This window comes from Dasypus novemcinctus, chromosome 21 (assembly GCF_030445035.2).
Source record: "Dasypus novemcinctus isolate mDasNov1 chromosome 21, mDasNov1.1.hap2, whole genome shotgun sequence".
Taxonomy (NCBI): Eukaryota; Metazoa; Chordata; class Mammalia; order Cingulata; family Dasypodidae; genus Dasypus; species Dasypus novemcinctus.
This window is the reverse complement of record NC_080693.1, coordinates 63,668,109-63,695,099: the sequence shown is the minus strand read 5'-3', so window position 1 is coordinate 63,695,099 and position 26,991 is coordinate 63,668,109. Positions and strand designations below refer to the sequence as shown.

Genomic DNA, 26,991 nt, shown 5'->3' with positions numbered 1-26,991 from the left:
GAGCTGAGTGACCTGAGGAGACTGGGAACAGGAGGCTGGGCGGGGACAGGCACTCCCACGTCCTCTCCAACTTGCAGGGGGCTCCCATCCTGCTGTCCAGCTATTCTGTCCGCCTTGGATCACTGGAGGGCAGAATGAGGACAGGACGGACACACTGCACTACAGTCCTATCTGCTATTTGTTATGAACAAGTTTATTTATAATTCTTGAGCTGATATTGTGAAATTTAACAGAAATGGCCTTACAATGTCAAACACAACCTCTGAGGTGGGTTGTCCATACAGTTGCTCTGTTCCCAAACTAGCTCAGGTCCTCACCTGCAGGTTGGCCCCCCACCCCCAGCCCTTTCTTCCTCTGAAATGAGACACAGCTAGCACCGGGCTTCTGCCAGCTTCACCGTTTAAAGAGACAAACAGAGGCAGGGAAGGGCGAGAACAACCACAGTATAAATTGTAATAATAATAAAAAAAATAGTGGTCAAAGAATCGATAGCAAACCCATTTCTGTCTCAGATTAATGGCTTGGCTGAAAGAAGTGGGGGGAGGTCCTTGGGGAGAGAGAGGAAAGGAGAGGGAGGAAGATGCAGAAGTTGGCTGGTGAGACAGTGACCCGGGAACGGAACTGCGGGGTGGGCAGCCCGAGCTGAGGAGGCAGAGAATTGTGGAGACAGGTCCCCAGAGAGGGCTCTGGCTGCATCCTGGGCTCAGGGGAAAGGTCAGTGCTGGGCCCCAACTAAGTGCATGGGAGAGGCAGCTCTGTAAGTGCCGCATCCCAAGCCCCTCCTCTGCTTCATATGTTCCCGAGGATCTGTGTGCACATGGGGGGCTGGGGGCGGGGACACAACACAAGCATTTCAGAGAACAGGAAAGCGCCACATGCTTGTGGAAAAGGAGGCTGGGTGGGGGTGGGGGTGTGAGAGGCAACTAGCTCAGTTCTCCAAAGAGGCAAATGCCCTGGTGGCTGGGCTGGGCTCCTGCTGCTCAGTTCTTTGTGGCCCCTTCCGAAGCCAACCTGGCCTCTGCTTCCTGGCATGGGCAGCTGGCTGCAGCTGGGCAAGCCTGTCATAGATTGCTGCTTGGTCACAAATGCAGCCAGAAGGAGGGGCTGGGGAAGGGCAGCCCCCATCCCAGGCTCTCTTGGTCCTCCCCAAAGCCCCGGCAGGTGGGCAGACTGGCTCTGTGGGTGCCATAGCACTTGGCCACGAAAGCTGTTTACCTGAAGCTCAAAGGTCAGGCCCTGGGCTCCTCTGGCTCTTCTGGGGAGGTCCTGGGACTCCACTTCTCCTGGGTTCTGGTCCAGCCCTGGCTAGGTATGTGGTACCAAGGAGAGGTATGTGTCTCTGTGGCTGAGCCAGGAGCCTGTCTGGCCCAGTTTTGAGCTGAGTGCTCTGGGCGTCTCAGAGGAACAGTTCTCTGCCAGCACTGGGCTGGGGCTGGGACTGGCCCAGATGGGAGATGGGAAGGCAGGGTGCCTGGAGAGGTTGGGGGGCCCAGAACCACTGGGAGCAGCTGGCTCCCTCACTGGCTGGTGGAGGGTGTGGGGGAGAGGCAGATTGGCTCTCTGCAGGCCCTTCTCGGGGCTGTGCACAGGCCGTTGAGTGTAGGGAGGTGGGCAGCAGGCCTGGAGCCTCAGGGCAGCTGGGGAGCTGGTCAGCCTGTGGTGAGACAGGGCCAGGGGCTGCCCACTCAGGATCCTCAGATCCTGGGGACCATCCTCCCACAGACCAGGGGGGCTGTGTGGCCCAGAATTCTGCTGACCTATCTGGGGGCTGCCAGGGGAAGGGTTCTGGGAGGGAGAGGCAGGTTGGTGGGTGGCACAAGGGCAGAAGGGTGGCGAGGGGCTTGGGCTTATGGCCTGGAAGGGGAAGGGAGAGGAGATGCCTGTCACCAGTTGTCCTGATACCACAGGGACTGGGGACTTTTGGGACAAAGAATGTGGCCTGTGGCCGGGGGCCCCCTGGCTTCTTCTCAGCACTGCCACTGGGGGACTGAACCTTCCGCTTGTGGCCAACAAGCGCCAGGTCTGGGCCAGAAGAGAGATCCACAAAACCAGAGGTGGTCAGGAGGCACTGGCAGGCAGGGCTTCTGGACATCGGTGTCTCTGAGGTATCCTCCAAGGCATCAGCTGACACCCTCAACTCCCGGCAGCCTGCTGCTGGTCTGGGTAACTCGCTAGTCCCTGCAGGTTCCATCGGTGCTTTTGTACTGCCTAATGTCCCATCATGCTTTGGGACACCTGGGGCCTGGTGGTCATCTTCTTTCGTCCTAGGAGACACTGCCGGGGGATGGAAGGGCTGGCTGGGGGCTGGAGTCTCAGGACCAAGAGGGTCACAATTAGAAGCTGAGAAAACTGGCCTTCTGTGGGGAGAGAAACACTCAGTGAGCCATAGCACTCAACTCTAGAGCAAGCAGCAAGCTGGGATCCTCCCTGGTCGGGGCTGAGGGCAGGTGGGGTGAAGAAAAAGCTGCTTAACCTCTGGCCCTGCAAAAGGCTTGCTCTTTGGGGCTATCCTGCAGTAGCAGCCAGTGTTGTTTGTGCCCCTCTTGGCTCTGCACCCTGTAGTCAGAGCAACAGGTTAGAGACTTCCATTTACTGACTTCACAGAGAAAATCATGCCCTTTGAAGAAAGCAACACAGAGCTGGCTGCCCAAGCTGAGCCCAAAGGTGGAGGTTTTGGGTGAGGGGTGAAGCCATAGTCCCAGGTAGACAGGATATGCCCTGCAGGGGGAAGCAGAGCTCAGAAGGCCCTGGAATTCCCACCAAACCCCATGCAATCCTCTTTTTGGGGATAACTTCTAGAACTGGAGAAAGACCTGCTTTTCACCCTTCTGGGAGGGTCCTGGGAATCCCCTATCTCCATCTTCCCAGTCAGCCAGACAGACACATAACCAGGCATGTGACCCTGAGAGCTTCAGCACCTGAACTGCTCACCCTGCCTGTCCTGCTGATGCCTGTGCCTTACGAAGGGAGCCACGCTCTAGACTGGTTCAGTCCTGATCAGCTGAAGCTACAAATCTAAGTCTTTTTTTTGGACCACCCTCAAACAGGACAGAGGATGGTGGCAAAGAACTGTGAGGAAAGAGAAAAATGCCATAGCCCGGTCCCTGCTAATGCCAACCTGAGGTTTCCTTCCAATATAAACCTGGCTACAGAAGAGTGGGGACGTGTTTGTGCCTACCACCTGTGGCAGGGCCAGCAGCAAGGTGCTCACCTGGGGAGGCTGGCCTGGAAGGGGATGTCTGCCAAGCTGTGGCTGAGCTGGGCGATGATCCGATCGACTTCTGCGTATGGCTGGGCTCCGAGGGCAAAGCCCTGGTGCTGGGCACTCTGAAGGTGCTGCCCAGGATAAGAGGAGGCACAAGGCATTAGACAAAGCTGACCTCCCAGTACAGCCTCTGGCAGGGGAGGACATGCCCATGCCAGGGCAGAGACCGAGCAGGAAAAGCTCCAGCGGCTGGGGCCCCACCCTCATCCTCCATGGCCCAGGCTGCTTTGTGGGGAAGGGGCTTACCACATGGAGCTCCTCAAAGGCCTCTTGGCAGCACTCGCAGTAGCCTTTCTTCCTCCTGGGCACAGTGCGGGGGGCTGACTGTGGGCTTGGTTCCCGGTCCCTGGGCTCTCTGGGGAGGGTACAGGTTGGGAAGAAGTGGTCACTGCTAGGGCCCTCTGAGGTTTGGCAGGAGGAGCGGCTGCTCCAGAGCCTGGAGCCCTCCAAGAAGCTCCCAGCCAAGAGGGGAAGAACTAAGATGGCCAAGGGCACAAGCAAGCAGAGGCAGGCCAACCTGCCCTATAATCAACTAAGAGTGGTAGAAAAGGCAATGAGGAAGTTGGTCCCTCCCTGTGGGCACCCTGTCCTACCTATATTTTTCTTTTCCCTGCGCACCCATCTCAAACTACAGGGGTAGTGGTGATGGCAGCAAGAATCCCTAACAGGAATTCCAACGCTGCTCATTTCCAAACCCAGACACATTTGACCTGCAAGATAAGAAAGGTCTCAGCAGCCCTCCAGCCCTCCACATGCTCTCCTCTGTTACTGTCCCACCCAAGGGCAGTCTGTGTCTCTTCCCTCATGCTGACTCATCCCTCGCACAGCTACCACCTTTCACTGAAGACTTTCACATCTCTTTCTCAAACCTGACTTATCTGAATTTCAGTCCCCAATTTCTAATGGCCTGTAGAACATTGCTATTTGGCTGTGGTAGCACATTCAACAAGTCCACAACAGAAAGCAATCAATGATCTGTTAGAAAAATGGTCAAAGGATATGAAGAAGATTCACAGAAAAACAGCTTCAAATGATCAGACATATGAAAATATAACCTTATTCATAATTTAAAAAATGAAAATTTGATTGGCATAGGTCAACAAGTCCTATGCATATGCCTATGCATATGGCATCAGGCAAAGGGTGAAGAAACAGACTCTCGTACATTGTTGGTAAGAGTACATGTTGCTATCACCTCCATAAAGAGCAACTTGGCCATATTTATCAAAATTATAAACACAGGTACCCTCTGACTCAGCATTTCCACCTTTTGGAATTTCTTCTACAATTGCAAAATTATTCTGAACAAGATTATTCACAGCAGTATAGTTTAGAGTAGCAAAAGACTGAAAATAAGCTAAGCATCCATTGGTAACCAGAGACTGGTTAAATAAATCCAAACGATGGAATACCATGCTGGCAGAGAAGGAAATGAGGATGCTTTTCAGGTATGCTAAAAGGAAACTAAGATATGAAGTGGAAAAAGCATGACCACCACAATGAATATTAGGCTATCCTTTATATAAGAAGAGGGAATAAAGGATAGATGATGTATTTTGTGTGCATATAAAATCACTCTGGAAAGACCCAAGAACTGGAGGCCAGTAGATTGGTGTGACATGAAGACTTTTCACTTAGGCCTGTGGTAACTCTTGAATTTTGAACCATGTACTATAGTGCTATCCAAAATATTATATATATCTCTATGCACACACACATACATATATATATATAAAAAAAGCATTCCACCCTACACAGGTTTTCTACCCCTCTCCCCATCCCTCAAGTCCCACCTGGGCCAACCCCACCAGGGCCCTCCACATGCGAATACCCAAGTCTCATTGCTTGGGCATCTTCCTTTTGCAGCCTCTTGGCTCCTCTGTGCTCCCAAGGCCACTGCAGGCCTGGCACCCACTGCTGGCCCCAAGCCCAGGCTGCCCCCTCACCGGCACTGCCTGTGCCTTTTAGGGGAAAGTATGATGGGGACCTGGGACTTCACCTCAGCTTGTTCTTCCAGTTTTTGTCCACTGCTGCATTCCCTTTGTTTTCTTCCTCCCATTTTACTATTTTCTGACCTGTGGCCTTTCTACTGTTGCTGGACCATGGGTCTTCCTCGGCTCTAGGAACTCTTGAGCTGCAAGAGAGCCTGCCCTGCCCTGTTCTCCTGGTAGGTGAACTCACCCTAGAGGGCAACTAGTCCATCACCTGAGCCATATTCCTTCTCCAGAGAACATCTGAATCTTCAAACTTCTCTGGAGTAGGTACAAGCTTACGAGGCCCCTTGGGCCACACGATGTTTGCATGTCCCCCAATCCCTCACTCCTTCATTCTTCCTGATGTTTAGCCCAACATGTCTCACACTTAAGTGTTCATCGGAGTTACTGTGGGAGCTTGTGAGGATGCAGCATTTGGGGCTCCATTGTCAAAGATTCTGATTCTGTTGTAGGTGCCCAGACCCCAGAGAACTCATTATGGTGGACTATGCATCCACGTTTGAGAAAGGAACCAATCTATTACCCTTCTAGATACTTAGAGCAGATTATTGAGTAGGGATGGAGAACACCAAATAAAAGAGATGAACATTTTCAGTGCCTTCTCTGGGCTAAGTTTCCAGAACAGACCTTCTAAGGGGCTAACACATGACCATGCCTAAATTGGACTGGCAAGCCCTTGAGGGAAAGGACTTTGGCTTGTAACCAGCTCTTGGTTCTCAGGAACCAGAAAGACCCACCTCGCACGGTGTGAGCTGCCCAGGGTTGTCAGGGTATCAAAGGGACTCGCATCTTTAGGTCCCAGAAAAGAAATTTCAGGAAAGGATTTAAACTGATGGTGGAAAGGTCGAAACTTCCTGCAAAACAAGAAAACTCACTTTGACTACAGTGAGGAAGGGGAAGGAAAGGAAGCTAGACCAACTCCCCAGAATTCCAATCCTGATAACAAAGCAGATTCTCACATTATCAACTTTTAGGTTCTAAAACAAAACTCTTATGAGCCTTACCAAGTTAACTTCATACTTACTCTCTCCCTGTCTACTTTTCAAAGCTCATTTATACTCATTGCCTCATCTGAATTTTACAATCACCCTCTGAGATGAGTGGAACAAGTGGTGTTATCCTTTCTACAGAGAGGAAACAGAGACCAAAAGGTTCTGTGACTTACCCAAGGGCTCATAACTAGTAAGCAGCCAAGACCAGACCGGAAGTCATGCCTCCCAACTCCTGATATCGTTCTCCCCCCTTCCCATTTTGTATTTTGATCCTAAAACAACCTCTGAGGACTCTAGCCTGGCAGAAGCTAGTGGAAGAATATTTCACCCAGAGCAGCGGTTTTCCTACTGTTGGGGGAGGCTTTTTGCTCTAGGCTGGTCCTCTGTACCATCTGAGAAGTGATGTTCTGAAGAGAGGCGAGGCATGGCACAATGGGGGTTTTGGTGTTTGTCTCAACTTGCTCATATTCAAGAGATGCCCAGAGCTAGACCTAGTGATTCATGAACACTCAGCCAACCCTGTTGACTTAAGTGCTGGGCACACAGTGTCTGGCTGCAATGGCCAATGTGCTGGGGGCGAGTGTGGGCCATGCGGTCCTGGGTGCAGGGTTAGAGCCCTGCAGCCTCAGTAGTGCTTTCTTTAGTAACTGAGTCTTCCTAGACCCTGAAGGAGAAGGAGGTACCCTTCACAGCCCTGGTGCCCTCTTTTTTCCTCCTCAATTTTGTTTTATTTATGCTTAGGAAGCTTAAAAGTTGAGGTTTATAAGGTTAGCAGGCTTTGAAGAGTAGTAGCAATGCTTCAGAATGTGTTCATCGATTTTAACAAATGTACTACACTAATGAAAGATGTTGTTAATGTGGGAAGCTGTGTAGGGGGGGAGTGGGGCATGTGGGAATCCCTTATATTTTTTAATGTAACATTTATGTAATCTAAAACATCTTTTAAAAAATTTAATAAAAAAATGACAATAAAATAAAATCTATTCTTGAAAAGAAAACACAAAACAGCAGGTAGAAAGAATAACAGGAAGCCTGAGCTCTACTTGGCTTTCCTTTCTTGCCTGTGATGGCAGGAGCACACAAACAAGGGTCCCCCCTTCTGGTGACAGTGACACTGCCTGCACCTGCCACGTGCAGTGCAAATACTGAAGCACTGACTTATCTCCCAGCCACTGCACACAAGTGACAATTACTTGTCTTTAACTGGTTATGAAAGGGCTGGGACTGAAGGACAATGTGCCCATCTGACTGGAACTGAAGAAGGGAGCGCCTCATTGCCATCCCTGTGTTCTCTGCACTCCCTCTTGGGTTACCAAAGCCAACTTCTGTACACTACAGGTACTGGGACGGGAACCTTGGACCATCTGGAGACTGGGCAGGCATGCCAGGTTCCTGGGGCTGGGTCTGAGTTACAAAGAGAATTCTGGTCCTAGTAATCTGTAATGGGTACACATGGACTTTTTTAACTTTTTATTTTATTGTGAGATAATTATATTCATGTGGACTTTTTTTTTTTTTTAGGATTGAACCCAGGATCTCGTACATGAGAAGCAGGTGCTCAACCACTCAGCTACATCTCTCCAATAAGAATTGTATTTTTGTTTGCTTTGTTTGTTTGTTTGTTTTTAGGAGATACCAAGGATCAAACCTAGTACTCTTATGTGGGAAACCAGCACTCAACCACTGAGCTTCACTGGCTTCCCTGAGGTGGTTTCTTTGTTTGCTATGCTTGCTGTTTATTTCTGTCTTTTTTTCAGGAGGCACCAGGAACTGAACCCGGGACCTTTCATGTGGGAAATGGGCATTCAACCACTTGAGCCACATCCACTCCCCCCATGGACTTTTTATCTACCACTTATTGAAGAGTCATTCACAACCTTGATCATGAGGTCAGTCAGAATCATCAGTGTGACCCTCCTGCTGTAGGGGAGGAGGTGCCCAGTGGCAGACAGAGAAGGTATAAGGGGAGAGGGTGCCAGGCAGGGTAGGCAGGACACCTGGAGTCTAGCCTTGGGTTGTAATTCACTGGCAAGGTGGTTGTGTACAAGTCCCTTAATTTCTCTGACCTTAGTTTCCCTACTGGAAATGGATGAACTCTCCTTAGGCTAATTTTCAACCAGGAGAGTCGTGAGATAATGTGTCAGAAAATGGCTTTGCATGGCTAAACAGAAATTTCATCAAATTCAAGGTAGTCTGACAAGGGAATCCTTGAGACCACCCAAAGCACCCTCATTTCAGCCACAATGATGTCTCTAAACAGCGCTGTACTGAGAGCAGTGACAATTTGCTATTAAATGTCAGCACACACCCAGGGAGACAGGAGAAGCACTAATGAGCCTGGAGGGGATACCAAGAGCTCATAAAAGCAGAGTATTAAAAGAGAAAATTCACACACAGGATCATTAACCTCTGCCTCATCTCCAAGAGGAGTTATCAGCTGTGTAATGCCACTCTCTCAGAGGCTCCTCCTGGACTGTGTGGAACTTCTTCCTGGGAGTGGGAAAAAGTGGTTTCTGGGGAAAAAGAAGGTGCAGAGCTGAGGGGCGCCACATCCCCATGTCAGCCCGGGACCCCTGAACACCATTCCTTCTCTCCTTGGGGGACCAGTAGGGGAGAGGGGAGAGAAAGGAGGTTCCACTTACCTGCTCTCATCTTCGATTTTGAGGAATGGTGCCTTCAGTCTGGCCACTGGAGGAGAAGGAGGCACACATTACTGTCTGCTCAGAACAGGGCCCACCTTGCACACACAGGAAATGCTCAGAGCAGTGAGGCTCTATTAAAGCCTAAGAGCCTATCAAGAGCCGGAAAACACACCACTCTAGGCAGTGCCTTTCTACTCAGCAGAAGTGAGGCACTCATGCCCATCTCCTTTAGTTTGTACCCCTGGGGAAAGAAAAGAGTTCTGTCTGTAGGGTGCCTGGGCCCTAGGCGGGCCCTCCTTCAGCAGGATACAAGATCAGTCCATATGTGGGCTCTGGAGCTTGTCAAACAGCCAAGGATACCACCACCATTAGAAACCTGGCTGGGTGGGAGGAACCCAACACTGTTGGCTTGTTGGTTTCTACTAAAACAGCAGGGTTGGGGTAGTTAGTCCTACAAAGCCCCGGGTCCATACTAGAACTTTGCTCCTGTCTCAGAATTTGAGGGGTCCAAGAACACTCCCCAGGCAGAATTCACCATGAAGGTTCTGGTGTTTTGGGGTGGGGATGGCGGGAGGAGAGAGGAAGAGGTTTAAAGTGATTTAGAGATCCCAGTAGCATGATGGGAGAAAAATATCAAAGGTGAAATCTGATTCCTGAACAGAATAGGGCAAAGAGGTGCTAGGAAGACAAACTTGGAGTCAATTAACCAAGAGATTCACCTCTTACTAGCTGGTTGGCAGTTTTGTATAAATTACAAAACCTTTTAAGCATTAAGAACCACTCCTCTCTTCCTGTGGTGACCAGGGATCCTATAGGCAGCCAAGGCAGGCCGGAAGCCTGGGCAGACTTAACAGCCACCAAATGCCCGCAGGGGCTGGCACCTCATGGCTCCCAGCTCCACTCCAGCCTGCCACTAGCACCTAAGCAAAGGGGGGCCTTTTCTCCTTGAGCGGAGCAGCTCCTATTAATTACTTTTTTTAGGCGATCTCTTGTCTTTCTAATTAACTGAGACAGTGATTAAAATCGATTCCCCCACAGACTTCCTCGCATTTCAAGCATGAGAAAGGTGCCAAGTGACTTTTCTTAGCTCCTGCTTGTACTCAAATAAATGCCACTTAAAGAGCATCTTTGGGAGAAACATCCAGGGGGAGAAACTTTCCTGCTGTCCAAGAGAGCCAGTGAGATGGAGCCTGCCAATCTGCCTGTTTGTCAGTTTCAGGGAGTTTGGCATTTCTGAAAACTGTAGGCAGCTGTCAAACTGCCCACCCCAAACTGTTACTGAATAAGAAGGATGTTTAACTTCAATTGATGCCCAAGAACAGCCAGAGGACACAGGAGCCAAAGTGACTATATGGGGTCTTGGTTCTAAAGGAGAAGTCCTGGACCAACAGCTCTGGACTTGCTCTTGGATGTAACTCTCCCTCCCCAGATATCTGAAGCTCAAGTCCTGGAAACACGAGGGGCCTCACAACCTGGACTTGCTTCCTGCCGCAGAAAAGTGAGCAGATGCTACCACAGAGGGAGTCGTGGGGAAGTGTTTAGGGAGGGAGGGATTGCAATTAGATGAGAAAAAGCTACCACACTGACCTTTCCGCGTTCTTGACTGTGTTGCTGGACATATTCCCTAAATGGAAAGGAAAAACAGGTTAAGGATATGAGGGAGCTATGGGGGTCAAAGAACTGGGCCTGGTAAAGCCACCCAGCTGCGAGTCTGCCCCACTTTGCTTTCTGCTGTTGGGAGGTCTGCAGAACCAGACTCTCTAGCCCTAAGCTAGTGCAGACCTGAGCACAATGAGCCCCCCTACCTCTCCAGGGATGCGACGAATGGGGAGCATTCTGGACTCAACCTGGCCTTCTGTGTGTGACTCTCAACGGCAGTATGTTGCAAACAGCAAGAGCTTAGGAGCCCCATAGGACTGGTGGGAATGGAGCTCTGCCACTCATAACCGGCCAGGAGTGACCACTATCTCATTGGATGTGGTAAGAATTAAATTTAAATATGTAAGAGACTTGACTTGAACAGTGTAAGCACTCACTAAACAGCGGCTCTTATCTAGGCATTTCTGGCCAATCAGGTCAGCCTACAGGTCAAGTGTGAAGATAATGGCTATTTGCTCTCCTGTGCCTTATTTTGTGTAGCTTGATCCTGTTGGTTAAAAGCAATATTTAAACCAAGGGCAAATAAGGGAGATGTTTGTTAAAAAATAAATGAAAAGATAAAATAAAAATCAATTAAAAAGTTGGGGGATAAGCCCCTGCTCAACCAGGAACAGAGTGAGCATCACCAACCCAAAATCCTCAAGACTGAGGAATGAACAAACATAAGTGGGAAATACAAATATGGACTTAAATGGACTTATGATTATTCTAGCAATGGAAGAACTTATATTATTTATATAAAGGTAGTGGCCACCAGTGGTTCTGAGGAGGGAGAGGGAAGAATGGTATAATATGGAGTACTTTGGGGACAGTGGAATTGTCCTGCATGACATTGCAATGATGGATACAGGCCTTTATACATTTTGTCAAAACCTATTAAATTGTGCAGTACAAAGTGTAAACTATATCCCACAGTTAGTAACAATGCTTCAGGGGAAAAAAAAAAAAGGAGTTGTGGAAGATGAGAGACCCAGTGGATCCATGCCTTCTTGTGCCTCTGGGTACAAGAAGGTTCCAGATTCTCTCCTGGAGGTCAGGCCCTGGGCAGATCTATAGGACTCAAACTTTCCTCAGATTTGGGTCTCAGCCTGGGCTCTTCTTGATATGGTACACATAATTCTAATGCCAAAGAAGGAAGGAAAAGCCAAACAAGAATTTGGAAGATTGTTGCTATCTCAAATTACAACACTCCTTGCCCCAGCCCATGCAATCTGCAGGCACATTCCCAGGTTCCAAGCGGTCCCCAGAATGGCAGCCTGGCCTACAGGCCCTAAGCTTTTATGAGTTTTATCTAGGCCAGTACTAGCCACAGGCAGTCAATGGCCCAGGCCTCAGTGAATGTCTCAGCAGGGTGAGCGTACCATGGGAGAGTTCCAAGTAGCACAGGAAGAAAGAAGAGAGGGCAATGCAAAGCCGTAGGCAGGAGGGATGAGGTAACAGAGGCTGTCCTCCTTTTGCTTTTATCGTGATGGTCAGAAGAGGCAGTGTAGGTGAGCCATGGGATTTACCAAGGTTACCACAGCCTTCATTGTTTGAAAACCATCGACTTCCCTTCAGTTCAGCAGAAGGACCTACCTCTGGCTTCTTTGGTTCTTGTTTCTTCACGCATAAAGCTCCAAGAGACAGTTGCTGTACGTGCATCATCATTTCTGTGGTTAAGACAGAGGGCTGTCTCCAAAGATGTTCATTCTCATTTACCCAGCACGGCCCCCCTCCCCTTCCAGGGACAAAAAGACTGCACTTCTTGCTCAGCCTAGCCTGTTGGATCCTACCAGCTCTGCCTGCCACCTTCTGGCTACACATCAACCCTGCACCTCCTGACAACAGAGGAAAGGACTGGGTCTTCTATCCTGGGAAAAAGCACCCAAGTTGCTCTTTTGTGGCACTGAATATACTCTCTCTCTCTCTCTCTCTCTCTCTCTCTCTCTCTCTCTCTATATATATATATATATATATATATATATATTTTTTTTTTTTTTTTAATTTTTATTTTGAGGAATTGGGGCTGGGGATTGAACCTGGGGCCTTGTATGCAGACTGAGACACATCAGCTCCCGAGTTGGTTTTCTCATTTGTTTGCTTGTTGCTTTTAGGAGACACTGAGAACCGAACCCAGGATGTCCCATATGGGACTATCTTGAGCCACTTGAGCCACATCTGCTTCCCTACTGCTCATATTTTAACAGGAGGTCTTTGTGGCTCACAAAGAGCTTTATGGGGGGAAGTGGACTTGGCCCAATGGATAGAGCGTCTGCCTACTCATTGGAGGTCTGTGATTCAAACCCCGGGCCTCCTTGACCCGTGTGGAGCTGGCCCATGCGCAGTGCTGATGCGTGCAAGGAGTGCTGTGCCACGCAGGGGTGTCCCCCGCGTAGGGGAGCCCCATGTGAAGGACTGCGCCCTGTAAGGAGAGCTGCCCAGCGCGAAAGAAAGTGCAGCCTGCCCAAGAATGGCACTGCACACACAGAGAGATGACACAACAAAAAGAAACACAGATTCCCAGTGCCGCTGATAAGGAAGCAGTGGTCACAGGAGAACACACAACGAATGGACACAGACAGCGGACAACTGGGGAGGGGAAGGGGAGAGAAATAAAAAATATATTATTTTAAATCTTAAAAAAAAAAACCAAAGAGAGAAGCGGACTTGGCCCAGTGGTTAGGGCATCTGTCTACCACATGGGAGGTCCGCAGTTCAAACCCCGGGCCTCCTTGACCCGTGTGGAGCTGGCCCATGCGCAGTGCTGATACGCACAAGGAGTGCTGTGCCACTCCTTGCAAGGAGTGCGCCCCCTAAGGAGAGCCGCCCAGTGCGAAAGAAAGTGCAGCCTGCCCAAGAATGGTGCCACACACACGGAGAGCTGACACAACAAGATGACGCAACAAAAAGAAACACAGATTCCCGTGCCACTGACAATAACAGGAGCAGACAAAGAAGAAGACGCAGCAAATAGACACAGAGAACAGACAACTGGAGTGTGGGGGGAAGGGGAGAGAAATAAATAAATAAATAACAAAAACAAAACAAAACAAAAAAACCAAAGAGCTTTAAGGTACTAATGAAGAGTTGCTTTTGTGGTAGAGACGTGCATTACTCAAATGTATGCTTAGGCAGAAGACTCAGTGGGCACTAAGCATGCTGGAGTTTCTCTAACACAGGAAGGCAGGCAATTACATCAAGTAAGAAATGGCCGACTTTTCAGCAAGATGGAATCCCCCCACCCAAGAGCAGAAATATTTCCTATCTAGCTTCACCATTCCTCCAGCAGACCTCAGTACTAAGGGGTGGGGCAGTACCCTGGCCAGCACTTGGAGCTGTCCCACTTAGACCAACCCCCACAACAGATCAGAGAAAACCCCAGAAAACCCCAGAAAAGAGGTGGGTATGGGGCTGGTCACTGCCAGCTCCTTCAGGATAGCTATCCTAGTATAATTTTATTACAACTTGCAAACAGGTCATTCTACTGTGAGGCTATGCTTCAGAAAAGAACATGAAATTTAGTCAGGCCATGCTGGCTGGAATGTGGGACACTCCACTCACTCCTGGTGGGATCAGACAATTCACTTAATCCCTCTGAGGCTCAATTTCCTCATCCGTGCAAAGGGGATTGCAATGATGCTTACATGAGGCCATTCCTAGTATAGAGTAAAGAGCGCATAAATGGTCATGGGTATTAGGGTTATTTCCTTATTTGTAAAATGGGATCACCATACCATCTGAGGAGAGCTGCTGCGTGGATTAAATGAAGCAGCATGTTCCAGGTGCTGGCGTGGACCGGGGTCACAGTACAATGCTATTGTCGGTGCTTTTTCCCATACCCTCCCCACACACTGAGTTCCGGTTTCCAGCTACCAGAAGTTTACACCTATGATCCTCCGAAAGCCAACATTCCCAGAGTTACCAACTCTGCCCGACAGGAGTCCAGGGCAGAAACCTTACCGTCTACATGCAGAATCCTCACTCCCCAGGAGCGGGCATTTCTCAGGAGGCTGCTGCCGCCCCCGCTGCCTCCTCCGCTGCTGCTCCCCTGGCATGATGAAGCAGAGTCAGGCTGGAGCATGAGACTCCCCAAAGCCCAAAGACCACAGGGACAGGTCATCCACGTGGCGGGGAAGCGGGGAGGTTGGGGGAGGCAGGCAGGGAGAGGGCACAGTGCACAGGAGTCTACCCCAAGCCCTGTGAAGGTACACCCTGTCCTCCACAGGAGGAGGGGATGGCCTGCTGATCTGCCCGTATGCTCGGCTCTGGCTACCGTGTGAGCAGGAACACAGGTTTATAGGAGAGCTGTCTGTTGGAAGGGCCGCTGTGAGGAAAGCTCTCAGCCCACGTAATCACATGATCAATACCACCACCAGGCAGGAAGCTATGCTGGCTAGACCTTTTTTGCCTGCTGCCCAGCCTGGCAGTGCCCTCCTCCCTCATCTAGTCCATGCTCCCATCCTGATGTCACCTGAAAAACTCCTCTCACAAGATCACTTTAACTTCTCCTGCCACCTAACTTTAACAGCCTGGGTTCTCCCAAAGGGGTTAAACAGCTACCTATAAAAGAGGTATAAAACCTGGCTTATATGCAGAGCCTCTGCAGCATCCCTCTGAGGTTCTCTTGGTAGTCTCTGGAGTTGAAAAGATCAGGGAATCAAACCCTGGCTCCACCACCTACTCTCTGGGTAACTCTGGACAAGTTACCTAACTTCTCTGAGTCTCAACTTCCTCATCAGTAAGAAGGGAATAACACTACTACATAGGTCATAGGGGTATGCAATCCTGGTTAGCACTTTGGAAGAACCTCGGAGGAAAGGCTAAATCCCCAACCTGTGCTGGAGGCAGCAGAGTGAAGCATCTACCTCCATTCTTTCTCCCCCAGCTCACCTGGTTTCTGATGGCCTTCTGCAGCAGCTCCTTCCCTCTGCTCATAGGCACCTGTCAGAAAGAGAAAAGCAATGAAGTAGGCTGCATAGACTTGTGCACAAACAGATGTTTACACATGTAAGGAAAGGATGTCTTGGGGTCATGTGCCTTGGAAAGCTGGAAGCAGACAGCTGAGAAGTGGCAGAGATGAGAGCCCAGAGAACTTTTAGGAGGTAAAGGAAGAGCAACAAAAGTTCAGGTAACCCACAGGTGAGCTTGCTGGTAGAGCGGGACATTCTGAATTCACCCAAGGTCCAGTTGGCATGACTGTTCTAAGCCCTCTTTTTAAGAAGTGTGCTCTCTCACAGATGACACCCAGAAAATATTTCACTTTAGAAAAACTTTTCTTTGCTCTGTGGAAGTCCTGTCTCTCATCATGATGCCAAGAGTATATGTTTATGGACATTTTAATATTAGCCTCAGTCAAGTAAAAATAAGAATGTAAGCCTAGGGGAAAAAAGTCAATTTTGTATTATATTCTAAGCCAAACATGATGTGTATTTTCCAAACTGTTGGTCCTTCATGCACAAGAACAAGAGGTAAGGGAATTGTTGCCTCCTCAAGATCCTCCTGCCCAAGTCAAGGCCAATTCCAACTAGTCCTCTCTGGTTTACAAAGGATTCTCCTGTTGTTTCTGAACCTCTGACTCTGAAGTCCCACAAAAAGTGAGTGTACATCATAGAAGGGACTGTTGAGGTATTTAATAAGAGCTGTGATAAAATATTCTCAATCCCTCAATTCAAATGAGAGATTAAATTAAACCAGATGAAACCAGAGCCCTAAAAGGGATCATTGCAGCCTACTTCCTTTGTTTCTAGAGCACACCTTTCCTACCCCATGAGGTTCTTACCAAGTCTACGGGTTTCTGTGAAGGCCTGGTGCAGCTGCCTTTTGGATCGGCCAATGATGGTGTGTCCACTCTGACCTCGCTGGGGCTGGGGCAGCCTCTGTGGCTTGTCCCAGTGATCTCTGCCTTCGCCTCCCTGCGGCTGGACACAATGTAACTCACTTCTTTGCTCAGAAAACCCTCAATTACCTGAAACCAGATGACAGAAGTGGCTGAAAACCCAAAGTCAGATGCAGAATTATCAATATCAAGAGATGGGGGCAGCAGACTTGGCCCAGTGGTTAGGGCATCTGTCTACCACATGGGAGGTCTGCGGTTCAAACCCCAGGCCTCTCTGACCCATGTGGAGCTGGCCCATGCACAGTGCTGATGCACACAAGGAGTGCCCTGCCACACAGGGGTGTCCCCCGTGTAGGGGAGCCGCACGCGCAAGGAGTGCGCCCCATAAGGAGAGCCGCCCAGCGCGAAAGAAAGTGCAGCCTGCCCAGGAATGGTGCTGCACACATGGAGAGCTGACACGACAAGATGACACAACAAAAAGAAACACAGATTCCCGTGCTGCTGACAACAGAAGCAGACAAAAAGACGCATCAAATAGATGCAGAGAACAGACAATGGGGGGGGGGTGCGGGGAGAGAAATAAATAAATAAATAAAATCTTAAAAAAAAAAAAAAAAAAAGAGGTAGGGGGAAGCAGACTTGGCCCAACCGATAGGACGTCTGCCTACCACATGGGAGGTCCACAGTTCAAACCCCGGGCCTCCTTGACCCGTGTGGAGTTGGCCCATGCGCAGTGCTGATGCGCGCAAGGAGTGCCCTGCCACGCAGGGGTGTCCCCCGTGTAGGGGAGCCCCATGCGCAAGAAGTGGGCCCCATAAGGAGAGCCGCCCAGTGTGAAAGAAAAGTGCAGCCTGCCCAGGAATGGCACTGCACACACAGAGAGCTGACACAACAAGATGACGCAACAAAAAGAAACGCAGATTCCCGGTGCCGCAGATAAGGATAGAAGCGGTCACAGAAGAACACACACAGCGAATGGACACAGAGAACAGACAACTGGGGGGGGGAAGGGGAGAGAAATGAATAAAAATAAATCTTTAAAAAAAAAAGAGGTAAGGGAAGGAAATCTTGGCTGCTTGGAACCCCAGAATCAATGTCTAAATAAACCAAGTGCAGTTCTGTACCCAGCCCTCCAAGAAGACATCATCCTGAAATATGAAAGGGAAAATACAGGCTTCTATCTCCAGAATAGCTGCTACTCCTCCAACAGCAGGAGGTCATGGGGTTAGAGCTGTCTGGCCAGTTTGAGTTTGCATGGAGCAAGAGCATGCTGAAGGGGCTGGACAGGACCAAGGTAGTCTGGTTAAGCCATGATTTTTCTGTGTCAGATACAGTGAGCCGTCTGAACACTGCATCTGTAATCTTGACCACACTACAAAACAGGACCTAAAAAAATGAAACAAAAGAGGGTTTTGGCTACCATAGTACTTAGTTGTGTAGGCATCCTACAGACTACAAGTCCCTCAAGGGAACTGAGAAGATCTTGCTCATTTTTGTATCCCCAGCACAGTGCCTGAAACATGACACTCAGCTCATGTTTGTGGAAAGAAGATGCAAATAAGCAGTAGTAAGGTGAAAAACACTCAATGACCTATTCTCTGGGGGTGAAAAAAGCACCTGTTTTGCAGCTTTTCCAATTTCTGGGGGACAAATTATTCCCAGTATGGCTGATTTCAAGCTACTAACATGATGTCACTGAATGTATAGTGAGAAGAGATGCTAAAATCAACTCTCAAGAGCCAATACCGGTGGCGGACTTGGCCCAGTGGTTAGGGCATCCGTCTACCACATGGGAGGTCCGCGGTTCAAACCCTGGGCCTCCGTGACCCATGTGGAGCTGGCCCATGCGCAGTGCTGATGCATGCAAGGAGTGCCATGCCATGCAGGGGTGTCCCCTGCGTAGGGGAGCCCCATGCGCTAGGAGTGCCGCCCCATAAGCAGAGCTGCACAGTGCAAAAGAAAGTGCAGCCTGCCCAGAAATGGTGCCGCACACATGGAGAGCTGACACCACAAGATGACGCTACAAAAAGAAACACAGATTCCCGTGCCGTTGACAACAACAGAAGTGGACAAAGATGCAGCAAATAGACACAGAGAACAGACAACCGGGGCGGGGAAGGGGAGAGACAGGGAAGCAGATGTGGCTCAAGTGATAGGCTTCTGCCTACCATATGGGATGACCTGGGTTTGATCCCTGGATCCTCCTGGTGAAAAAGAAGAGAAAGCATGCCAGTGTGGTGAGCAAGTGCCTGCATAGCGAGCCAAGTGCCCACATGGCTGCCCATGTGGTAAGCCCTGTGCCCATGTGAGTGCCCATGTGGTGAGCCGAGTGCCTGCACAGCAAGCTGAGTGCCTGTGCAAGTGAGTCACATAGCAGATGATGATGCAACAAGAGAGACAAAGGGGAGAGTCAAGGTGAAGCACAGCAGAGACCAGGAACTGAAATGGCACAACTGACAGGGAACCTCTCTCCACACTGGAGGTCCTCAGAATCAAATCCCGATGAATCTAGAGAAGAAAGATGAAAAGAGAAGACAAAAAGAGAAATAGATATAGAAGATCGCACAGTGAATGAAGACAGACAGACAGCAAAAACAGCAGGGTGGGTGCAGGGGCAGGGGAGGGGAAGAAAAAAATAAAATAAAATTGTAAAATTAAAAAAAAAAGAAAAAAGAGCCAATACCAGCCAGCTCCAACAAAACACTGAAAATATGGGATGGATGATGTCTCAGAAGTGTGACTTGGGAAACCGACTTTGGCCCAGTGGTTAGGGCGTCGGTCTACCACATGGGAGGTCCGCGGTTCAAGCCCCGGGCCTCCTTGACCCGTGTGGAGCTGGCCCATGCGCAGTGCTGATGCGCGCAAGGAGTGCCGTGCTACACAGGGGTGTCCCCCGCGTAGAGGAGCCCCACGCACAAGGAGTGCACCCATAAGGAGAGCCGCCCAGCGCGAAGGAGGGAGCAGCCTGCCGAGGAATGGCGCCGCCCACACTTCCCGTGCCGCTGACGACAACAGAAGCGGACAAAGAAACAAGACGCAGCAAAAAGACACAGAAAACAGACAACCGGGGGAGGGGAGGGGAATTAAATAAATGAAAATAAATCTTTAAAAAAAAAAAAAAAGAAGTGTGACTTGATAAGAAAACTGGCACTTAGGTTAAAAAATACCTTTAAAGTTATGGCTTCAAGGAGTACATCTACCCTCTTTAATATGAAAAAAAAATGCTAGAAGGTGGGAACGGGGCAATTATCATCATATATAAATGTGGTAGATTATTTAATGGCCACAAACTTCTCTCCTCCCAGTACCTGCACACCTTTGCAATATGACTTTGCTGCTTCTACCATCAAGAGTTAGAGACTTTTTTTCATTCCTCTGAATCTCATCCATTTTGGCCAAGAGAATGTGGTGAAAGTAGTACATGTGAACTCAGGAGCCTAGGCTTCGAGAAGCCATGAAGCTCCACTCTCTCCTTCTAAGAGGGCTGTCCTGAGGCTGCCGCGATAAACAACCAGTCTAGCTTACTGGAGGATGAAAGGCCACAGAGCACTTGGAAATCAAGGTGGCCCAGCTGACCCCCAGCCAATTACAACTGCGTGGGTGAGCCCTGTTGAAAAGAGCAGAGACAATGTCCAGCCGACTCACAGAGGAGTAGGAAGTAATAAATTAGACTGTAAGTCTAAATTGTGGCGTGGTGTTTTTGTTTTTAAGAGGTAACGAGGATTGAACCTGGGACCTCTTTTGTGGGAAACAAGCACTCAATCACTAAGCTACACCCACTCCCTTGGGGTGGTTTTTCATACAGCAAAAACTAAAAGTTCAAAATGCAATTATGGGGAGTGGGTGTAGTTCAGTGGTTGAGCGCCTGTTTCCCATTTACAAGGTCCTGGGTTCAATCCCTAGTACCTCCTTTGGAAAAAAAAAATTATGGGCTAGTTTTTGATATATAATTCTCATTCTCTTTATCCCTGCCTCAGAATTTCTGCCTCCCTGAGTTTCTGTTAGATTGACAGTATTCTAAGCCTATTCAGGGTAAGTTTCCCCAGATACCAGTCTTTTTTGGGCCAAGGACTATTATCCTATATTCTAAACACCAGAGATATCCATATTGACCCCTTATTAAAAGTACCACATGTGGCGGTGGACTTGGCCCAGTGGTTAGGGCGTCTGTCTACCACATGGGAGGTCCGCGGTTCAAACCCCGGGCCTCCTTGACCCGTGTGCAGCTGGCCCATGCGCAGTGCTCATGCACACAAGGAGTGCCCTGCCATGCAGGGGTGTCCCCCGCGTAGGGGAGCCCCACGTGCAAGGAGTATGCCCCGTAAGGAGAGCTGCCCAGCGCGAAAGAAAGTACAGCCTGCCCAGAAATGGTGCCGCACACACGGAGAGCTGACATAACAAGATGACGCAACAATAAGAAATACAGATTCCTGTGCTGCTGACAACAACAGAAGCGGACAAAGAAGATGCAGCAAATAGACACAGAGAACAGTCAACTGGGGTGAGGGGCGGAAGGGGAGAGAAATAAATAAATAAATCTTAAAAAAAAAAAAAAAGTACCACATGTTATATGCTTTAAAAATAGTTTCAGGGAAAAAAAGTTTCAGGGACTGAAATACAGCCAGTATTTTTTACCCAAAGAGTTCACCAGTGTTATTTATAAGACCTAAAATTTAGAAATAATCGAAATGTCCATGGGGTAACAGTTAAGTAAATTAACAATCCCTCAAAAAATATTATGTTCCCATTGCAAATATGTAAATGAGGGGTAATAATGACAGGAAAGTGCTAATGCTTTAAGGTTATGTGCAAAAAGGTGGTAATCAAAAGTCTACTCATGATCCTAGCTACACAGAAAATATGTATTAAAAAATATAGGAAAAAAATATATACATAGGGGGATTAGGTGGGGTACATGGACCAGGACCAGCCTCCTTGTTCCTTCCTCTCCTGTGCTGAGTTGCCAGCAGTGGCAGTAGCTCCATACCCCAGGAGGGAGCAAGGAGCAGGTGGGTGCAGGTAGGGGAGAGGAAACAGTGAGGAAAGGGATCAGGTTGCCACGGAAGACAAGGCATTCACCAAGGAATGTGCCAAGCAGTTGAAAGAATGTACACAGATTAATGAGAACCAAGTGCACACCTTATGCAAAAAGGAGGCTAAGGAAATTTTAGCAAAAGAATCAACTGTGCAAGAGGTTCTGTGGTCCTGTTACTGTCTGGAGCTGTTCATGGTCAATTCCATGACTTTATAAAACTCTTTAAAATTGATGCAAAATCACAAGATACAAACTATCTATTGTGAGTGACTATGTTGACAGAGGTTATTACTCAGCTGAGATTGGGAATCTTCTTGTGCCATTAGAAGTGTGTTATCCAAAACACATTACAATACTGAGAGGACACCAGAAAAGCCAACAAATTACCCAGATATGGGAAGTGGATGTGGCTCAAGAGATTGAGCACCTGCCTACCACATAAGAGTTCCTGGTTCGGTTCCCAGCTCCTCCTGGAGAAGAAGAGCAAGATGCAACAAGATGATGCAAACATGGAGACAGAAAGAGGAAAGACCATGAGAGACACAACAAAGCAGGGACTTGTGGTGGCTCAAGTGACTGCGTGCCTCTCTCCCACACAGGAGGTCCCAGGTTCAGTTCCCGGTGCCTCCTAAAGAGAAGACAAGCACATAGCAAATGAACAGAGAGCAGACAGCAAGCACAAACAATGAAGGTGGATGGAATAAGTAAAATCTTAAAAAAAAACCCACCCAGGTATATGGCCTTTATGATGAACATCTACGAAAGTATGGAAATGCCAATGCTTGGAAATATTTTACATATCTATTTAATTACCTTCCACTTACAGCTTTAGTAGATGGACACTGCCTCCACAGTGGCCTCTCTCCATCTATAATACACTGGATAAGAGCGCTAGATTGTTTACAAAATTCTAAATGAGAGCCCAACATGTGATGTTATGGTCAGATCCAGACCCAGCAGATCCAGGTGGGCAGGGTACCACATAATGCTGGCTACACACACATTTGGACATTTCTTTTTTTTTCTTTTAGAAGGTACCAGGGATTGAACCTGGGACCTCATACATGGGAAGGAGGCACTCAACCACAACCACTGACTTATACCCAGTTCTTTGGACAAGACATTTCTGAAACATTTAACCATGCCAGTGGTTTCACACTGGTTTCACACTGGTTTCATATGCTCACCAACTTGTAATGTAGGGATACTATTGACGTCATGATCAGAACATAGTTACCATCTTCAGTGCAATTATTGTTACCATTGTGGAAAGTTGGTTACTATCATAGAATTAGATGACATTTTAACATATTCCTTCCTTCAGTTTGACAGTGCCTTTTTGTGGAGAACCTCATATTACCAATGCATCTGGGTAAAATGTAAATTGCTCCACAGGAAATCAGCACTGTGTACAGGATGGAGAAGTATACGCAGCTTTAAAAATATATATATATTTAAAAACAAAAAAGCAACAGTTGTTTCTGTAACAAACTGGGATCTATCTTGGTATTAAACCACATCATGGACCAAAATGTGTCATATGAATGTGCCCATTTAACAAAATTTCAGAATGAAATTCAGGCCCATACTATGTTCTAGATCAGTCAGTCTAACAGTTTGCCTAACAGTTTGTATTTGTAGTAACTATTTTTCTCTGGACTGTTCAAACCAAGAAGGTAATTAACTCCTTTCTCTCCTTGTGTACATATTTGAAAATTTTAGTTTTAGTGTTTAACTGGCATGAATTAATAGAGACAGTTTTATTTTTAAGTAAAAGCCACACAAGCTAACTTCTACTTAATTCATTACCACGCTTTATTTTACTGAAATGTATAATTAACTGAAAAAAAGATTCTTCTTGGAGTATGTTACATAACATTTAAAGAGATTTCCCTTCATTTAAGCTAAATGATTTATGTTTTATGTTAATCTGCATATTTCTGTATATTTGTCAGGACAGTGCTTGCATCCTATTTGGTGTACTGAGCAAATAACTTTCCATTTTAAACAACAACAACAAAAATACAGGAGAGAGACAGACAGTACATTAGTGGTCACCCAGGGTTGAGGGGAATGGAGGGAAACAGGGAGTGACTGCTAGTGGGTATGGAGTTTCTTTTTGGAGTAATAAAAATATTCTAAATTTATAGTGAAAACTGCCCATCTGTTCAAAGGCTCAAAACCACCAAATTGTAAACTTTAAATGGATGATCTGTATATGTGAATTACATCTCAATAAAACTGTTACCGGAAAAAAAAAAAAGAAAAAAAATATAACTTTTAAATACTGTTTATACTTCAAACTACATTGAAAAATATATAGTGGTACCATTGAAAATACCTGGAAAACACAGATATTCCCTCTCCAGCTCCTGTCCTACAACCCAAAAGGCACATGGTATCATAGGAGAAGCAGGTTACATACCCCACCCAGTTGCTGGATGGCCCCTGTCAGTAACTGGAGATTCTTGCCAGCTGGTAGATCCAAGTAAAAGGACTTTCCAGAAAAGGGCTGCCTCCTAGCACCTGGTGAGTTCTTCTGGCATTTTTCCAGCCAACTGGAAACTCTTAGCTGAGCCCCTAAAAAACAAAAATAAAGAGGAGCAAAGTAAGTAGCTTGAAGTAGGAGAGAATCCTGCAAGACACTGACAGCCTCAATGACAGTCTCTGTGTGCTAGGCCCCATGCTAAGCCCTGGGCACAGAAAGATTACTGCAAGTGCAGTGGTGGGGAAAGGGGAACTCTCATACATTGCTGGTGGGCATGTAAAATAGTACAGCCACTTTGAAAACCAATCTGGCAATTCTTCAAAAGGTTAAACACAGAGTTACCATATGACCCAGTAATTCTACTCCTAGGTATATAACCAAGAAAAATGAAAACATATGTTCTCATGAAAACTTAATACATGAATGCTCATAGCAATATTATTCATAATTGCCCAAAATTTGAAACAAATGCCCACCAAAAGATGAATAAATGAATAAATGAAATATGGTATTGGGGGCTGAATCATGTCCCCCACAAAAGCATGATCAGGTCCCAAGCCCTGGTCCTGTGGGTGTGAGCCCATTTGTAAACAGGACTTTTGAGGATGTGCCCAAACTGAATGAAGTCCTTATTTGTAAAGGAAATTGGACAGAGAGAGGAGCCATAGGGAGCAGCCAGAAACTTGAATTCATTAGAACCTGGAAGAGAGAGCAGAAGATGCTGCCATGTACACTGCCACATGATGGAAAAGCCAAGAACTCCAAAGATTGCCCGTCAGCCAGAAGATACCAACCCTGGGAGGAAACTCTGAAATCATGAGCCAATAAATTCCTGTTTTTAAGCCAACCAACCCATGGTATGGTATTTGTATTAGCAGTGGCAAAACTAAAACATACAGGTCATAAAAAGGAATAAGGTACTGATACATACTGCAACATGGATGAACCATGAAAACATTATGCTAAGTGAAAGAAACCAGTCACAAAAGATGAAATATTGTATGATTTCATTTATATAAAATGTCCAAAATAGGCAAATCCATAGAGACAGAAAGCAGTTTATGGGTTGCCAGAGGCTGGGGGGCAAGGAGAGGTGAATAGGAATGACTATTAATGGGTATGGAGCTCCTTTTCAGGTAATGAAAGTGTTCTAAAATTGATTATGGTTATGGTTGCAAAGAGTGCTTTCCTTGGGGATAGGGAGACAGCCCTTGGTCTTTAAAAATACGTAAACATAAAACTAATGAGAATGAAAATAAAAGCCTTCCAAAATCCACAGTCATGTTATAGTGAATTTTAAGAACAAATATAAAAAGATAATTTAAAACACTTTTTTTCTAAAGAAAAAAAAAGTGGGTCACTTACAAAGGAACAAGGATCAGGCTGGCATTAATTCTAAACAGCATCTACTTATGCAAGAAAAATATATATAACTTTTCAAAATGTTGAAGGGAAAAAAAAACACTCATTCAATAATTTAAATTCAAAGGTGAAGAAAAGAGTCTCAAGCATAAAGCCTCAGAAAGTTTTCATACAAAATCCCCTTTTGAAAACACTTTTGGAGAAAGTTATCCAGCAGAAAGAGAAATGGATCCAGAAGAAAGCACCTAGACATTGGAAGGGTGAGTAAATAGCTTAGTAAAGTATATTACTGTCTAAAAGGCAACAACAACAAAATGGTCTACTGTAACTATCTAGAACCAAAACTAGATGATAGTAAGTGAAAAATGGGGTACACAAAGAAGTGACATGTTCTAATGCTTACGAATGTTTATCAATAAACTTTGTTACAGTAAAAATACCACGAACATGGGTTTTAATGTTACTCTATCCTGACTCCTCATCTGCTAATCTTGAACACAGCATCAGGCTGAAATCTCGTGTTTGACCTTTACCATGAATTCCCAAGTGATCCATGACAGCCCTTCCCCAAACCACCAAGTAATTATAAAACGCCAAAAAGGCTCAAATTCTTCCCAAGTGACTCTTGGGCCGGAATAGCAATTTTGACCTCGCGTCCCTAGTCTTTATCCGTTACCTACCTAGGTCCGGAGCCCTGAGTCTGGTCTCAGCCATGAAACTCTCCAGCTCCACGTAAATGTTCCCTGAGAAATGCGAACAAAGCACCAGTTCAAAAACCTTCACTAGCCTTTGACCTTCAACCCCTTCACCTCCGCCTCCCAAATCTCACACAGTGCCTGAGATCCCCAACTCGGCTTCTGAGAACAGCTAGACTCAACTTTCGCAGTATCTCCAAGCTCTTGTCTCTCAGTCTTCCGCCCACTTCACACTGTTCCCTGAAATCCTAAGATCCCCTTGGCCATCCCTGACATATATCCTCAATTCCCGTGCCTCATTCCAGGCTCATGTCCCTCAGTACCTCCGTCCCCTTTAGACGTCTGTCCCCTCAACTCCCAAGATCCGCTGACTCACTGCAACTCGCCTGACCCACTCCCGGCCCCTGTATTCTCCTCAGCTTCTGCACTTTTCAACCTCGTACAATATCTTCAACTCTTTTGACCCTTTTCGCCTTCCTTATCATGATCTCCCCTTCTCGGCATCCGTACCCTTTACTGGCTCACTCAAAAAATCTCGACTCCTTCTCGGCCTCCGTACTCCTTCCTCAAAGCCGCAGAATCACCACCGCTAGTTCCAAGCGCTCTTTCAGACTACCTAGTCCCAGCTGTTGCTGTGCAACTGCAGTATCATTTTCCAGGCGCCCTCAGCCGAGGCTGCAGTTTAAATTTCCTGCCCGCTCCGCCCCTAAAACAATGTAATATCCGCGAGATCTGGCCTACGGTGGCTCCTTGTGGGCAATATTCACAACTCCGGCCTTCTCCGCCCTCTCCCCGACCCCGGTCACCTCTGCTTTCTCCAACCCGCTGTTAGGGCTGGGCTTTTCTTTGGCTGGAGATACTTTGAGCGGTAATGGTTAGCACGTGGGTGGGTCTGATGGGAGGAACTAGTGATTCTTTACCCTTAGCGTATTTGGAATTCTTAGGAGTTCGAATAATAGTAAATTAAAGCTAACACTTATAGAGCAATTACAGTTTACATACACATCATTTCGTCTTCACGTCTTTGCCCCCTTCCCTTTTTTT

General features: G+C 47.4%; 1 protein-coding gene and 1 pseudogene across 13 annotated transcripts in view; one reads left to right on the top strand and one right to left on the bottom strand.

Moving 5' to 3' along the window:
- The window catches only part of DBF4B (DBF4B-CDC7 kinase regulatory subunit), a 28,168-nt gene extending 1,496 nt beyond the window's left edge, over positions 1-26,672 (bottom strand). Inside the window, exons 1-13 of one of the 13 annotated variants that reach the window (XR_011646901.1) lie at positions 26,271-26,432; positions 25,933-25,995; positions 23,828-23,982; positions 16,311-16,496; positions 15,422-15,472; positions 14,492-14,579; positions 12,128-12,201; positions 10,481-10,517; positions 8,894-8,939; positions 5,997-6,113; positions 3,512-3,620; positions 3,212-3,336; positions 1,216-2,357 (exon numbers count right to left, since the gene is read on the bottom strand). Coding sequence is in view for 12 of the 13 variants with exons in the window: in XM_058284349.2 (XP_058140332.1) it covers positions 1,397-2,357; positions 3,212-3,336; positions 3,512-3,620; positions 5,997-6,113; positions 8,894-8,939; positions 10,481-10,517; positions 12,128-12,201; positions 14,492-14,579; positions 15,422-15,472; positions 16,311-16,496; positions 23,828-23,982; positions 25,933-25,966 (1,983 nt within the window). In the remaining variant the exon portion in view is untranslated. Of the gene's footprint in view, positions 1-172; positions 2,358-3,211; positions 3,337-3,511; positions 3,621-5,996; positions 6,114-8,893; positions 8,940-10,480; positions 10,518-12,127; positions 12,202-14,491; positions 14,580-15,421; positions 15,473-16,310; positions 16,497-18,535; positions 18,690-23,827; positions 23,983-25,932; positions 25,996-26,270; positions 26,433-26,457 lie in introns of those variants that run through there. The other 12 variants (XM_058284349.2, XM_058284347.2, XM_058284348.2 and 9 more) reach the window with 12 other exon arrangements.
- LOC139437224 (serine/threonine-protein phosphatase 2A catalytic subunit beta isoform-like) lies at positions 21,283-23,015 on the top strand (annotated as a pseudogene).
- Positions 26,673-26,991: the final 319 nt, after the last annotated feature.